The sequence below is a fragment of the Balaenoptera musculus genome, chromosome 4 (genome assembly GCF_009873245.2).
Source record: "Balaenoptera musculus isolate JJ_BM4_2016_0621 chromosome 4, mBalMus1.pri.v3, whole genome shotgun sequence".
Lineage (NCBI taxonomy): Eukaryota > Metazoa > Chordata > Mammalia > Artiodactyla > Balaenopteridae > Balaenoptera > Balaenoptera musculus.
The window spans coordinates 15529907-15547399 of NC_045788.1; the positions used below are offsets into that span (position 1 = coordinate 15529907).

Here is a 17493-nt window from a genome sequence, read left to right on the forward strand (position 1 = left end):
CTGTATAAAGAATACTGTGGGGAGGGGCAAAAGCAGAAGCAGGCACAGATCAGGTTACTACAGCAGTCCAAGAAAGAGAGAGCAGCGGCTTGGACAAGAGTGTTACGGGGAAGGTGAGAAGTTCATGGATTGGGAAGCAGTCAACAGAGTTTGCTAATGGATTGAACCGGGGTAGAAAGAAAAAGAGGAAGCAAAGCTTTGGCTTAAAGAATTAGGTGGATAAGGTACCTTTACAAGGAGAAAAAAGAAGCGGGTTGGGGAAACAGAGAATCAACAGTTTTGTTTTGTCCAAGAGTACCTAGTACACATCTACGTGGAGATGTCAAACTGACAGAAATACAAATGTGGAGTTATGGGGATAGGTCAGGACAAAAGATAAAAGTCATAGCTTTCAAAAACTTAAAAATAAGATTGCTTTCTAAAAGTTAAACTTTGAATCAACAAATAATAAACCAGAACAGATCAATGCAGAGAGACCGAATGGCTTCTAGGGCAGCTAGACTTGACAGCAGCCTGAATGAAGGTATGACTTTCCTTAAGAATGCCACAGGCCGTTCAACCTTGAAGGGGTGGGAAAGGAAGGTCCCAAAGGCTGATGTTGGCAGTATCCATCTCAGCACACTCCAAGGCAGAGGAGAGGGTACCGCTCTGCTGGGCAGATCACCAAATGCGCCCCGCCTGATTACCTCCAAATTCCAAGGCTTGTGTATGTACTGTTCCCATTCCCTCACTTTGACATTTCACCTGCCACCACCTAGTCACCCTTCAGGTCTCAGACGAGATGCCACCCTCCTCAGGAAGCTCACCCTCATTCCCAGAGGAGGTTACTTGCCCCTCTCCTCAGGATTTCCAGAGCCCCTTGTGCTGGCCTCGTCACAGACTGCCATAAGATACTGTCGTCACTGGTACTGCAACTCCATTTCCTCTGCTACATTAGAAAGCCCTGGGGGCTTACGGAGTCTGCTTTGTTCACAGTTTAATCCTCTGCCTCAATCATACCACCTGGCACATCATAGCCTCTCGGTAAACGTTAGATGGATGAATACACAAAAAGGGAGGGGAGGAGACAGGGAGCAAGGAAGAGACAGACAGAGACCAAGGATACGCAATACTGTATTCTGTTTGTCAAAAATAATAACCCTAATAGCATAAAAGAAACGGATAAAATCACCAGAATTTTACAAGTAAAGTTGGAGAGCAGCAATATTTTAAAAAATAGTTTTATTTTCTTCTCAAAGACAAATCCAAATGAAATATTTCTAAAAGGCAGACAAATCTCATATTATTTTACCTTCAAAAATGGTCTACTTTGAGACAACCCGATACTTTGTGCCTCCTTGAGGCGATGAAAAAGATAAAATAGGAAGCACATACTACCATCTATGAACTATTCTAGCCAAAAGAGTTGGTCCTCAACCTAACGAAGTACAAAATCTAACTACCAGTTTAGAAGAGAGAAAAACATGTTAAATGACACCACAAAAATGCAGATGTGGAAAATTCTATGAGACAAATGATTCAATTTCTTCAACAAATAAATGACAGTGAAGGGAAGGGGGTGGTTTCTGATTAATATAAAATACATGTCAACCAAATACAGTGTGTGTAGGCTTCATTTGGATACTGATTCAGGGAAGAAACTATATTTGAGACAATCAGGTTAATTTGAACATGGACTAGCTATCAGAAGATATTAAGGACTTAATTTTGTTACATGTGATAAATCAAATACAAGTGAATAGGTGTTGGGTGATTGTGGCTTTTTTTTTTAATGGCCTTTTAAAAAGTTACCTACCCTGAAACATTTATGGGGTGAAATGATATGATGCCTAGGATGTGCTTTAAAGTACTACTCTATCCTTCCCCACCCACGCACCCAACTGAAAAAGGAGGAAGGAATCAACGGTACAGGACTGGCAAATGTTGATCATTACTGAAGCAGGGTGATGGTCACACGGGGGTTCATCAAAACATTCTCTTGACTTCTGCATACTTGAAATTCCCTCCCCCAATTTTGTTTTAGTTTACTTCCATACAAAGAATCTAGTAACATTTTAAGATACTGCTATTAAAATGATTTCAGGAAGAGTAAGAGTTAATGATGTATCCATGTCAGAAAAGGAAAAAGAAGTCTAAGTTATACTACCTTACACAACCATTATCAAAAAATAAAAATCTCCTTCAAGTTTCTGCTCTGTAGGTTTAAACAATGTGGATATTTAAGCCTGTATTTTCACCTGGATGAAACTAGCTGAGGGTTACATCCAGGCCATGAATTAGATTTTCTATCCTTCTGTTAAACAGATGAAGATCTTACACATATTTCACGTTCATACTTTAATTATGACCATTTGAAATGATGATATAAATTCTTGCTTATAAAAGTTTTTACATCACATGAAATATGTAAGAATTTTGCTTTACAAAATTTTCAATATTCTAATAGTTTCATCTGAACATACCAATCTACAAAACATCAGTGAAATAAGCAGCATGGCATCATTTAATCTTTTGACAAACTGGAAACCACAAAACATCCAAGCTACACAAAACCATGTTCATTTGCAATCCATCATTTTTCATCCCTAATGATGGAAAAAGATAATACAGTAACACTTACAAATAGTTCTGCTAGTGTTTTTGTCCAAGGATGAAGTTTTTACTTCTTCAAGTTCTGAATTAAAAAGGAGATAAAAGATGCTTTAGAAATTCTTTCTTTTCCATGAAAATCCTTAAATACCAAATAATATTTTCTGAATTTTTTCTAACATAGCTTTATGTTCTAACAGAAGTCCCTGAACTAGGTAACAAGGTATTTGTTGCAAGATAATAAATATATACATAGCTAGTGGGAAGAAGCTGCATAGCGCAGGGAGATCAGATCAGTGCTTTGTGACCACCTAGCGAGGTGGGATAGGGAGGGTGGGAGGGAGATGCAAGAGGGAGGGGATATGGAGATGTACGTATACATATAGCTGATTCAGTTTGTTATACAGAAGAAACTAACACAACATTGTAAAGCAATTATACTCCAATAAAGATGTTAAAAAATATATATATAATAAATGCTACATTACTATTCTGATAATCATCACTATATTCATCAATCAACAGTCTATGCCTATATTAGCCAATGGGTATTACTTACAGATAGATGCTCAATGAAAAAGGGTTTCTGTGGTCAAGAAGTCTGGGGAAAGCTACATACTATAACCTCTGTGGAGGTTCACAGTGCACATTAGCAGAGTGCAAAGGCTCTAAGGAGTTTGAGAGTAACAAAACCTGTCTGATCCAATAGTTTACACCCTCATAAAGGAAAATTTTCTCCCCAGTAGCACCCATTAACATTCTATACAGTACATGTATGCTTTCTGTGGCAGACAGTTTTCAAAATGTAGTAAGCTGGAAAGCCATATAAATATATTAGGATCACATAGTAAAGAGTCATGAATGTAAACCGGATGATTAGGGTGGCCAGAAGTATGACCACCAAATAAAAAGGGTGGTACTATATTAAACTTAATTCTAAAACAGAATAGAAAATTACATCAACTGCTAATTTTCATGTACATATTAAAGAAAATGGAGAAGGTATGGGATTATTCTGAATATCGGCTGATCATTAACCTTAGTGGGCTCCACAGACCCCCACCACACTTGTCCAACATTCTGCCTTTAAGCACTAACAGATGAAGTGCCATGGTATAGGCAGCGCCACCTCCCTAGGAGCCAGGAACCACCTGTTCTGCATTCCTCACTGACTGCCTATGCAAGCTTAGGTGACCACTCCAGGTCCCAGTCTCCTCATATTATATAACAACTAGGTTGAACTAGAGTCTCTAAAGTCTTCTTTGCCTTTAAAATTACATGAAGGTATAACTGGATATGCAAGAACTGACAAATGTATCAAAACACCAAAGCTAACAAGGGACTAACTTTTCATTTTAAAAATGTCCATTCTGACGAGATCGCACATTCAGGGTGGTGTGGCCGTAGACTAAAAATGTCCATTTTGGATAAAGAAGTGGTGAAAATACACGTGCATGCACACACACACACACCACACACATAATGGAATACCATTTAGCCATAAAAAATAAGGAAATCCTGCCATTTGCAACAACATGGATAGACTTTGAGGGTCTTACGCTAAGTGAAATAAGTCAGACAGAGAAAGACTATGAGATATTCTATGATCTCACTTATATGTATACAGAATCTAAAGAATTAAAAATTTTTTTTAAATCATAAGAAAAGAGATCAGATTTGTTATTATCAGAGGCAGGAGGGAGGAGGAACTGGAGGAGGTAGTCAAAAGGCACAAACTTCCAGTTATAAGATAAACACTAGGGATATAACGTACAGCACGGTGTACATTATATGTTATTTAACACAATATGCTAACTGTATGATATATGTGAGAGTTGTTAAGAAAGTAAATCCTAAGAGGTCTCATCACAAGGAAAAATTTTTTTTATTTTTTTGCTCTCTCTTTCTATTGTATCCATATGAAATGATGGATGCTAAGTAAATTTATTATGATAATCATTTCACAATGTATGTAAATCAAACCATTATGCTGTACACCTTAAACTTATACAGTGATGTATGTCAAGTATATTTCAATAAAACTGGGAAAAATACACATGGAGAGTAACTGTTTACTTTATATTTACTCTAATTAAAAGATTAAATTAGAGCTTAAAAAATGCCCGTTCTAATGCAGTACAGCTTTTTTACTGGCATGTTACCTGGACATTAGCCATTATAACTCATGTGCTGGCCTCAGGCGTTCTCATAACACTCAGCACTAACTTTGACTAGGAAATGTGTTAAGAGACAGTTTGCCAAAGAAGCCAAAAAAGCAAGAGCACGGGTTTGCAACCTAGCTCCACCACTGAGCTGTCCGGCCTTGGCAAGTTGGTTGGATTCTCTGAGCCTCAGCTTCCTCCTCAGAAAATGGAGATAAGGAGAGAACCTACTGCCTAGGGCTGCTATAAGCATTAAATGGGTTTAATGTGTGTAAAGTACTTGGAACACAGCAGGCACTCAGCAAGTTTAGCGGGGTTTTCTTTAGCTTTTTTTTTCCCCTACCTTAGATACTAACCAGCTCTACCAATGTGACTTTGTAAATTCAGGTCACTTTAATCTCTCTGGAACTTAAAGTGAGTGGGTTGGACTAGATAACCTTTAAGGAGAATTCTAAAATTCTTTGATCTATGACCTAGTATGCTGGAGCTCTTTCATATCCACTGTAATTTCTTGAGTAACAGATTATTCAAAAACTACCAACATGTATTAAGTACCCACATATGGTATTCTAAGTTTCAGGTTAGTAGCTTCAATTAATCTAAAATCAACCAACCAACCTCTTGAAACAGGTTATTATGCCATTTTACAGATGAAAAAAACTGAGACTTAGGTTAAGAAACCTGTTCCAATATCCTGTCAAGAGCAGAGCTGTAATTCTAACGCAGGTCTTTCTGGCCCCAGGGCAATGTTTCTACATAACAGTAATTCATAATTAACACCCCATTACTCAGGGGTCCCTATCAGAATTACCTGATTTCTTTACCTCTTCAGCCACTAGTGCTATTTCACACTCCTAAAGGAAAACGTCCTTAGCAATTCTGATAAAGATTTTGAGAAAGCAGGAACTGAGTGGGGCCTGAATGAAATTCCTGGCTACAAGCTATCTCGGTGATTATTTCGGAATATCATCAGTTAGTGCTCTCTTTTCTCACTTGCAACTATAATCAAGATTTGATCACAAATCTGTAAAAAGGTGACAAAATCTATTTTTGAGCTTCTCACATTTATATAAAACACATACTTTGGTAAATAAATTCCTTACTTTTGTAGCACATTTTCCTTCGTTTAAAATTTAAGACTGTAAAGTTTTTTGAAGAATTTACTGTCAAGTTGAGCTGCATTAGTATCATAACCTCAGAATCTACTTTGCCAGTACAGGAAAGCTCGACCCGAAACACTGTTTAAAAAAAGAAAAAATATTTTAATTTTCTAAAAATCAACATTAATGCCCATTGAATAACTTAGAATTTATTTTTGTTGCAATAAAACTAAAAATAATACATTTACATAACATACTAAGCAGAAACTTTCAGAGAACTTATGTTTAGACTACACAACTTCGGACATTAGGTACTTCATTCATTACAGATATAAAAGTTAGCATTAAAGAACAAACCAAGACATAAAGGAAGAGAATTATTTTCAAATTTGCTCATGATTTTTAATGTATCAATCTGTCTCATAAGTTCTCTTATTATAATATAGTAAAGCTACAGAATCATAAGGCAAACCCTACTACCTCACCAGTCACAATCAACAGTAACAACAAAAATTACTTGATAAAAAGGAAAGACAATTCACCACCAAAATGCAATTATGTATTATTCTTAATGAAGAGATTAAAAATAAACCTGTAAATGAAACTGATAAATTCTCAACTATGAATTAAAAAGAAAAAAAAAAACCTTTCTAAACAGAAATCGGCTTTAATCAATTAATGTAGCAAGGGGATAACAGATTTTGGTGCACATCCTTTTTTTTTTTTTTTTTTTTTCTCCAATCTTTCAGTTTAAGACTCTTTTTCTACAAATTTAGAATACATCATTCTACCATCTATATCAGCGTATGAACAATATGGGCATTTTTTAATTTCTTTACTGGCCCATAAAAACTAACCAGCCTTCCCATGTTTTCTTAAAGCTTAGATTAATGAATGTCACTAATAACAGTGAGTAAGACTGTTAAAAAAGTTCCATAACACTGGGGCTTATACTGTCAAGTTTTAAAATTTTTCATTTTCTTTATATCTCACATCTTCAGGAGCCTCTCTCAAAAGGCTGGCTCAAAAGTAGTTAAATTGGTGTAAATATGACACTTAAATGATTTACTCAGACATGTCCTGAGTGCCTATCCTGTTCCAGATGTTATGCTAGGCACCAAGGGTAGATAGCTGAAAGACAGCTCCTGCCCTCAGGGTGGCACAGGCTAGAGGGAGAGACAAAGACAAAGAATTACAAGACAATGTGATCAGTTCAAAACAGTTAAATACAGAAGAGTTAACAAATGGAGGGAGAGGAAGCAGGAAAAGGAGAGTACAGATTCTGAGTCTTGCAGAAAATTTAGTATGAATAGAAATTCACAAGCAGGAAAGATGAAAACATGGTTCGAAATACCGAGACCAGCATGTGCAAAGGCATGGCTCTGAGAACTACATGTAGCATGGTACTGCTGGAACACTGGGGCAAACGCAGCAATAAGGTTTAGACAGGCAGGCAGGGGCAGATGGTAAACACAGCACACTGGCTGGGGAGTCTGCAATGTACTCAGCTGATTGGGGTAGGGGCACTAAGGGGCTGGATATCACATGGTCAGAAGTGAGTGTTCAGTGATTGCCAGGGCTGCAGTGTGGGAACTAACGGAAGAGAAACAAGACCAGACAAAGGGACCCAGCTGGGGGCCAACAATGCATATAAGGAGACAGAGGAGAGCTGAGTGCAGACAGTTCTGGAGGAGACGGAAAAGAGGAAATGGTTTAAACAGTCCAAATAATCCCTATTTTAAAAAATTACTTTTCAAAGTACTTACGCATCTGATACCTACGTGTGTGCGTAGAACACTACATTATCAGTAGTTTAACTGTTCTTTGAGAGTACATGGGACACGGTTAAAAACAGTATGTTAAACTCTGTCACTGAGACTCACCTGATAAAGTGCGTGGAACTTCCCCCTGAGCAGAAATGTTGACCTGCGGCATGTCCATAGCCACGAAATTGTCTACTTGGAATCCCAGCTTATATTCAACCTGTAAAATGGAGAAATAAACAAACTGGATACGTGATAACAGAAAGGGCACCAACAGCTTGACCTCACTGATTTAGGTCATTAACTAATGAATGCATGAGCCTTTCATAAGAACAAATAATCTAGCTATTTTTTAAAAAGTCCAAATTGCCAGAAACAGTGCTAGGAATGTTCCTTTTTTTTTAAACAGTTGAAGAAACCAAGCCAGGGAAGTTGAATATATGCAAAGTAGCTAGAGTGGGAATCCAGCTCAGCTGCGTCTGATTCTAAGACTTTTCTCCACCAGACTGCGTTACCTCTTACATGACCCATTAGATTACTACTGTCTTGGGGGTGTGTTTATTTTTTTCTTCCAGTTTTATTGAGATATAATTGACATATATCGCTATATAAGTTTAAAAGGGTTACAGCATAATGATTTGACTTACATACATGATGAAATGCTTATCACAATAAGTTTAGGGAACATCTATCGTCTCATATAGATACAAAATTAAAGAAATAGAAAAAAATTTTTCCTTGTGATAAGAACTCTTAGAATTTACTCTCTTAACAATGTTCATATATAACATACAGCAGTGTTAATTCTATTTATAAGGTTGTACATTATATCCCTAGCACTTATTTATCTTATAACTGGAAGTTTGTAGTACCTTTTCACTGCCTTCATCCAATTCCCCCTGCCCACCTCCTCTGGTAACCACAAATCTGATCTCTTTTTCCATGTGTTTGTTTGTATGTTTGTTTGTTTTGAAGTATAAGTGACCTACAACACTATATTAGTTCCGTTTCTGCAACACAGTGATTTTTTTCTATACATTTCAAAATGATCACCAAAATAAGTCTAGTTAAGATACGTCACCACAAAGATATTGTTTAGTTATTGACTATACTCCCCACACTGTAAATTTCATATCCTTGACTCTTTTATTTTGCAACTGGAAGTCTGCACCTCTTAATCTCCCTCACCTATCTCTTTCCTCCCTCTCTACCCTCTCTCCTCTGGTAACCATCTGCTTGTTCTCTGTATTTATGACTCGGTTTCTGTCTTGTTATGTTTGTTCATTTGTTCCTAGGAATTTTCAATTGGATAGAAATTCAATCCAGTAAGCCACCCTCTATTTCATGCTCAGAACAGTACCACCACTCTCCTGTACAATGTGCCATCTAGGATTCAGAAATTCTGCTGAGGACCACAGCCGCTGACAGAGAAGCCCTGGAGAGGCAGATAGATATGAAGGGCCAAGGAGCTGAGATGTATAACTTACAGACCATGACTAGTCACCAATGTCTTCTCTATCTGATAAAAGCCAAGCTCTGAGGGCCTGCATGTGACTGGTGGATGAAGGTCTGTTCTACAGATCCACTCACCTCACAAGCAGATTCCAAGGTACAAATTTCTCATAGAATATCTAAGCCACATTCTCTAGTCCAGCTTTCACCACTGAGAAAGTTTATGTTTGGATGCCCATCTAACCTCTGGATCTATTTCTCAAGTGATTCAGAATCAGGAAAGGAAGAGGGGTGACTAGGAAGATGTCCTGGGAACACCAATATTCTCTATCAATACCTGGCCTACATAGGTGGCTTAATAGAACCAATCAGCATCAATCAATAAATATAGTCCTGTTGCTAGAGAGATGTTCATGAAAAGAAAGAGCTCAAACTGCAAAGCAACAGGTGGAATTCAGAACGGCTACCACCTTCAAGACCTTCAATGAGGCCTTATATTTCTCGTTACTCTTTGTCCTGCCCTCGGGGACTCAATAAGAATGGTACCCCTCTCCCATTCAGTGGTCACAAGGGCTTTTTGGTGGAGGCTGGGACTGGCAGAAGCCAAAGGGCAGTGGGTTAGGAAAACAGTAGTAGGAAAGAGGTTCAAGAAACCATTCTTCAAGAAACTTGACTAGGAAGAATGTAATCAGGTAATAGGTGGGGAGCAGGGCTGGAGGTGGGTGGTGGGGTAGATTTCAAAGCCTTTCTTCTTTTTTCAATGGGAGATACTCAAACATGTTTATATGCTAATGAAGAAAATCAACAAAAAAGGACTTAACAAAGAGGAAAGGAAACAGGGAAAGAGTAACCTTCCAGAGTATAAAAGAACGGATGGACACCTGAGTATTAACTGGGTCAGGAGGTGTTTAAACCATGGATAAGAAGGGCTCAATCCAATGACTGTAACTCCCCCTCTGGGTTTCTCTTTTCACACTCTACTTGAAAGTCCCAGAAAGCTGTAGGGGGTATGCAAATATTAAAGTATTGCTTTACAGTTAAGATAGGTATACAAACAATTGTTAAAGGCTGTATTTGGTAAGTGCCATTTTCATAACAAAGGGAATGTTCTTGCTGCTGCACATCAGTGACTTAGTGGCACCTTGGCTAGAAGTGTTCCCTCTCATCTTAGCGTGCCGAAATACCGTCACTGCCACCAGGGGGTGCGAGAGAGCTGCAGCCTAGCAAGCCTGGGCCAAGAATGAGCAGGCTTTCCCAGCAATACTCACTGACTAAGAGAATGCATTGACTATATCCCTATATCCATGCTACCTCTAAACAGGGCAATACATGAAGGGCAAGTGCATGAAAAAAAAATTAAGCACAGTCAGCAAGAACTGGATTAGAACCATGAGACTGTGTGACCATTAGGTAAATTACTAACTTTTCCGAGTTTCAGTTTTTATAAAATGAGGCTAGTACAACCATGTTATGAGGATCAAATAAAATAATTAATATGACACACCTGTCAGTCTGGCACAGGTCCCCTCTAATAAACGCAGACCCCAGTGGCATCAGCAGTCATTCCAGAGTAGCTACCCTATGCCCTGCTGCACTTCCCCATAAGCACCAGCCTACTCCTGGCCCCAGATTCTGACACAAGCTTTCCTATGCCCTGCCAAGAACAATATTGCAGCCCTTCTGTTTTGTCCCACATCTTGGGAACACCACTATTCTGAACAGCCTCCCATACTCTCAGCCTCTTCACAGGTGTCTTCCCCACCTTCTCCCCCAGCCTGGCTTTCCTAACCCTCAACCCTCAGGGCCTAGACAGCAGAGTCAGCATTCTTTCAGGATCATTAGGTCCTACACACCCCTTCCGCATGCAAAACCCCCTATACTCTGAAGCTCCCAACTTCTACTCATAACGGCTATCTCTCACGCCATCATCATCAGTGACACACAGGGACTTTGCAGAGGCCTGGGCGCTTGGCTCACTCTGTCTCCTGCCATCTTCCCGATGGCTTCAATATTAACATTCAGTGTTCCTATGTACTGAAGAATTGTCCCATAACCAAAACAAATGCAAAAATCCCACTCTATCAAAGATCCCATCATAACATCTGATTCCTATAAAACCGGTTCTTTGTCTCCAACACTCTGATTCAACCAACATTTATGAAGCACATTTGTAAGCCAAGGGCTATGCTCATAGTTGGGATGCAAAAGCCAATAAAGCTATTTCCATCCTCTCCAGCCTAGCTAGTGACCTGGTTTCACTTTCCCACAGACTGTGCCCCAAAGAAGACTAGTTACCGACACAGTCGTATTGCCATCAGGACTCTGACCACCTCTCACTCTACTTCTGCTGCCAGCACTGCTGGGGGAAATCACACCTGGAAGAGAAAGTTGCTCCTACACAAAGATGATCCCCAGGTTCAGGGCAGGCCGTTAATCCTGCTCAGCAATCCCTTCCCCAATCACCCCTCTCTCCCTAGTCTTCTCACTCCAAATCTCACAGGATCCACAGCGTCACCACCTGCTGCCCTCCCCACTTCCCTTCTCTCAGACGATGCTCTTGTCCCCTTCGGCTGGCACACAGGAACCCCCTTTCTGCCTTTCTTTTCAGCTCCAGGCAGATCTGTTAGAACCCTCAACCTTTGCACACCAGTCCCAAGGAGAGATCTGTTCTCCTCTCCAAATGATAAACCCTTCTCTCCTAGTATACTAGCTCTAGCCCACTTCACCACTGATGGGACTTTGTATCATCAACTCATCTCTCTCTCTCCTATATCTTCATTTTCTCCCATATGCCCAATTACCTACTAGACATATCTACCTAATAATCTTACAGCTCTCAAATGCAGCAGATTCAAAACCAAACTTATTATGCTTCCCCACACTTGCTGTCTCCTTTATTCTAGGTCTCAGTTATTGCAAGCAGAGACACAGCTAGCCAGGGACCAGAACCCCTGGGGCAGCAGACAAAGCCAGTGGCAAACAGGGTCAAAGGCCCTAACTGCAGTGCTGAGGGCAGGAACAAGACTAGCTCTGGAGAGTCTCAGTGCAGCCAGGGGTTGGAGGCGGAGAAGGGCAGGAGGGAGAGAAGTAAGCTTGTGAGTGGAGCTGGGTAGAGTCAGGGGCACGGAGAGAGGTGGTGAAGGGGCTGAGTAAGATTTCTGAAAAGCCCAAACCTTTGGCCAACAGCAGCCTGGAACAAAAGAAGTGTGAAAGCACCATGCCTGTCCTTTGCTTCCTCCCTTTTTTGATGCACTGCCTAAACATGAAAGGCATTCCAAAGCAGTTCTCTTCTCCCTCAGGAACCTTCAGAATATAAAATTTTAAACTGCAGTTTCTGGGGTTAGAAACTGCCAATTATTAAAGGCCAGTTTTTTCCTATTTTGGCATGTATCGATCTATATCGAATCTCACTTGCCAATGATCCTTTGAAGAAACAGATCTCCTCTAAAGCTAACATTTATAATCTACTGGAACAAAAGGAAATCTGAACAGCAGTTGTTTATCAGAAAAAAGAATGAGCCAAAATACTTCAGAAAAGAAACTAGAGAATATATAAATATTTGAATAAGCTAAGAAATAAACATTTTTGGTAATCTTCCCTTACTTGGAAACAAATGGCAATTGCAAAGAGGCAGCTGCTGAGTAAAGCCACTTCCTTTTGGAACACAGTACAGATTTAAAGTGAATACACTTGTCTACAGCCAAATAGGCTTTTAATTTCTCTGAAATTACCCGAAGTGCTGCATTTCTCATAGAAACCCCACTCTGCAGGCGATACAGCAGGCTGAGCCCCAGGGCTGCTGTAGGAACTCTGGACAAGTTCCCTGCAGACCCTCCTGACAATGATGAATTCCTGAAACCAGAGAACAGCTATGGGATGGGAGTGAGCGGGGATTGTATTCTGCTACATTTTGGTATATTTTTGCCTTTCAGCTATCTAAAATATCTACTGACACTTAACAGATGCAGTTGCATGTTTTTTTCTGGATATTGGAGAATGTCCTGGAATACAGAAGAAACTACTTATTCGTTAAAGCCACCAGTAGTATTTTTTTTCTTTTTTTGAGTGTGTGGCCTTGTGAAAGAGAAGCAACACCAGAGTTCTCATCCCATCTGGAAATGCAATTAACCCATCATATTTACCAACCACTCACTAAGGCAGTGTGACACAATGTCATGAATAAGACACAGCTCCAGCCTCTGAGAAGACCACAACCTGTTTGGCAAGATAAAACAGAATCACGTATACACTGAAGAACACTATGATCAAAAGCTTTGATGTGTTAAAACTAATGTTAAAATATCTACAATGTGAAGTGAAATACCAAGAAGCCTGGAGATCTCTGGAAGCAAATACCTCATCTTCTGGCAATTCTCAAAAAGCAAGAACTACAAAGTGTTGGAGCCTGGGAGCCATGGCCCTCCTTTTGAAAGTTCCTGATTGCATCCCAGAGCCAACATGATCAGTTGAAGAACTCTCCAACATGTCTCTCCTAGCCCCTTGCATGATTTTCCCATTTCAAAAAAATACACACAAACACACACACACACACACACACACACAGAGATGCTTATCTATGCACAGACTATCTTTAGAAGGGGAGACTAGAATCAGGTAACAGTGGTTGCCAATGGAAGGCGAACTAGGTGGCTAGATTGCTTGGGGATGGTTCTAGGAAGGTGTAGGGGATTTATTTTTCACTGTATACCCCTATGCCTTTTGCATTTCGTACCATATGCATAAATGAAATACTCAAAAGATTAACTTTTAAAATAGACAAACTTCAATTAAACAACTGTGCTAAAATCACTGAAGAGATTATGACCTAAAACTGGAATTAGGAGCTGCAATGGAGGCCGAACATGAAATTAGATTTAACGTACACACATTCCTTAGGTTTTTACTATAAAACACTTTAAGATATAACATGATTAGCACTTTCCTCTAAATTCTTACACCTGCTACAGATGAACTGTGAAATAAGTTTAGCTATATATTCAAACTATGAATTCCATTCACTTTTCCAAATTTACAACTTTATTCAGAGTAAAATATCTGGAAAATCCCAGGTGTGCAACTAGTTTGTCAACTAGCTTGTCAAATGTACCCAACCTATGTTTTCACACTTCTAGATACAGGAATCCACCACTCCTAAAGCAGCACATTCTAACTTTGAAAAGCTCTAACTGCTCAGAAGTTCCCCATTTGCTGAGCTGTGCCCTGTGGCTTCTACCTGTGCATCTCTTCCATAGTCGGTTAAGGAATACCTGTAACTAACTACCAGGTGCTACACCAGGCTCAAGGGCCACAGAGGACAAAAAGAGGTTCCTACTCTTAACATGCTCAGCACCTTGGAGGGAGACAGAGAAGAAAATCAACTACTAAAATATTCTTAGAGTATGATAAGGGCTATGAGGGAGGAAAGAGAAGGTCACTGTGGGTACAGAAAAGGGCACCTGACATAGATGAAAAAGAGGTGACACCAAGTATAAGTTTTGAGATAAAAAGAGTTAATGAGGTAAAGAATGGGGAAAGGGCATTTCTAGCAGAGCAAACAACAGCAATGTAACAGGGCACAGGGCATTCCAGAAATTGCCAGACCCCCCCCCCAAAAACATGGCAGTAAACAATTAGCAGGAGGGCAGGCAGAAAAAGAAAAGGCAGGGATGAGATCATGAAGGCTCCCTAAGAAATAGAACTTTATTCTGGTGGCAACCAAGAGCCCTAGGGCAGGTTTGCGGGGGGTACAGCAAGAGGTCAGTCCAGAGGCAAGACCAGTTAGAAGACTATTTCTGTATCTAGTTAAGAAACAATGAAAGCCCAAACTAAGGATGAGGCATTAGTCTCGAGAGAGATAGGAAACGAATTTAAGGTGTAATTATGAGAGAGAATAATCTGGACTGGGAAGGTGAAGGAGGAGTCTAGGATCCCTTCTAGGCTTCTGGCCTCGACGTGTAAATAAATGTGATGGCCTCCAACAAGTCAGGGAGCTTCTGCCTTACGAGGACTATCATACCAGCAAGAGCAGGCCAAATGTGCACTAATGATGGTAGTTAATACCCGCCACAGAAGTGGTTTGGAAAGTATGCTCTACAAGATAATGTGAAGAACATGAAAGGACAGTACAGCTGTACCAAGGCTCCTCCTAATCCAACATGTACCCACACCAACACTGCTTCCCACTCAAACATATATATTCATCTGAGCCCCTTCTTCTATCTACTCTCCTCCACTCCTACTTCCTCCTTGCGACAGGCTCCTAAAACTCCTCAGGCACCCACTATCAGCAGTCAGACCCCTGAAACTCACTCCAAATTAAAAAAAAAAAAAAAGTTAGTGTATATTTTTAAAAACGAATGAATAAGAGAATGTTTAATTCTGTTCAATTCTAACTGCCACATCCTACACTGCCTTTTTATTCATAAGTCACTACTCATACACTTGCCCAGAAAATATTCTCATGGTATATCAGCATTTTTTTTTCCCAAGTGGTCCCAGAAACAATCACATCCTGTTCAAAGTCAGCAGCTTACCCAGAATAGAATCTCTACTATTTCATTAGATTTTTCACTATTTTAAAATATATGTATTATTTGTTTTCATATTCATCAACATTAAAGATAGGAAAAGTAACAAAGGACTAACCATCAATTTTTTGGAGAATATAAAAAGCTTCTCTGCCTGAAAGATTCACAGAAACGATGGATCTCAGAGTTGCAAGGGAACTTAAAATTCAAGACTGCCACTCCACAAATGTTTAAATTCCTTCTACAGCACTACCACCAAATGGCTACCTAGTGCAGATCACCTCTTCCAGTGAGAGGAAACAATCACACTGGCTAAAAGTGAAACCTAGTTCTAAACACAGGTGCAAAAATTAGTGGTTGAAAGGGTGTTGCGTTATGGGATTTTAATATATAATTTCAAATTATTTCCCCACGATTACCTGTTCATTATAAAGGAGAGAACTTTACAGTGGAGAAACCTGGTGAACTGTGTGATCACAGTTAACATCAACAGTAAGGGGACAAACTGACATCGTGTGCACTGTGGAGGACAGCAATGCTGTAGTGTTACCACCAAGGAGACATTCCGGAATCTAACCATAAGGAAACCTCAGACAGACAACTCAAACTGAGGGACAGTCCACTGGCCTGTATGTTCCTAAATGTCAAAGTCAAGAAACACAAAGAAAGGCCACAGGAGAAAAAAGGGCTATAAAGAACATGATTGGGATAACTGATGAAATATGAGTTCTGTAGATTAGATAATAGTATTGTGTTAATATTAAGTTCCTAACCCTGTTCTTAGAAAATGTACACTGATATACTTAGGGGTAAAGGGGCACAATGCACGCAATTCACTTGCACACAGTTCAACGGAAAAAAGTGTGTGTGCATGAGGATGGGGAGAATGAGCGAATGAATGATAAAGTAAGTAAATGGAGCAAACCAGTAACAATTAGTGAACTTGGGTAAAGGATATTCTTTGAGAATTCTTTGTACTGTTCTTATAATTTTCTCTATGTTTGAAATTATATCAAAATTAAAAGTTACCTGCCCCAAATAACATCACACAATGTTATATAAGAATACTGAAAAATGTGTTAGCTGTTTCCTTGAAGAGTCCAGGTGCCTACCCATTCAAACTAACAGACCTCAGATTAAAATGTCTCAGGTGAACCTTTTCTGAATTACCTATATCACTTATGCTGGCCCTTCAGTATATTCAAGTTACCATCTACTATATGTTCTTAGTTCACATGAATTTTCTCCCTCTGTTTTTGCAGATTTCACCCTAAAGAGATCTATCCACTCCTAAAAGAACACCCCCCTATTTGGATACCCCAAGGCAATAATGTTGGACAGTTGAGGTGCTCTAGACAGCAAGGCACATACGCTTTACCCAGGATCCAAGCTAACTCAACTTTAATCACAGCATTCCTGCAGCTATGTTTTAATGCATGTATGTGTATGTGTGTACGTTTCTCTAATGTACATGTGAGTATATATAATAATGTGGATATATGCATATTTATATAATCATTTTTACTTATCTGACTGGCAAACAAATATACCTAAAATATTTAGCATTAAATGGTGAATTGAAATAAGCACTCTTATTCACTTTGTAAGGAATGTTGGCTTATTGGTACCATCTTGGGAGAGGGAAGGGAGAAAGAATTTGGCGATATCAATCAAAATTTTAATCATGCACAGTCTCTGACCCAGTCATTTCACTTCCTGGTCACAATGTACTACTCAGAAATAATGCCAAAAGTACACAAAAATTTCTGAACAAATTAAGATGTTCTTAATGTATGTATACATACATACTCATAAACATTCACAAACACACATATTTTTTGTTTCTATATTCATCAATAATAAAGTTAGAAACAGCAACAAAAGATGAACTACCAATTG

General features: G+C 39.3%; 1 protein-coding gene across 2 annotated transcripts in view; it reads right to left on the reverse strand.

The window, feature by feature from the left end:
* Window positions 1–17493, reverse strand: part of RYK (receptor like tyrosine kinase) — a 100666-nt gene that overhangs the window by 44677 nt on the left and 38496 nt on the right. For both annotated transcript variants that reach the window (XM_036849924.1, XM_036849925.1), the window contains exons 3-5: window positions 7735–7834; window positions 5855–5989; window positions 2621–2674 (exon numbers count right to left, since the gene is read on the reverse strand). In XM_036849924.1, the coding sequence (XP_036705819.1) occupies window positions 2621–2674; window positions 5855–5989; window positions 7735–7834 (289 nt within the window). The remainder of the gene's footprint in view (window positions 1–2620; window positions 2675–5854; window positions 5990–7734; window positions 7835–17493) is intronic.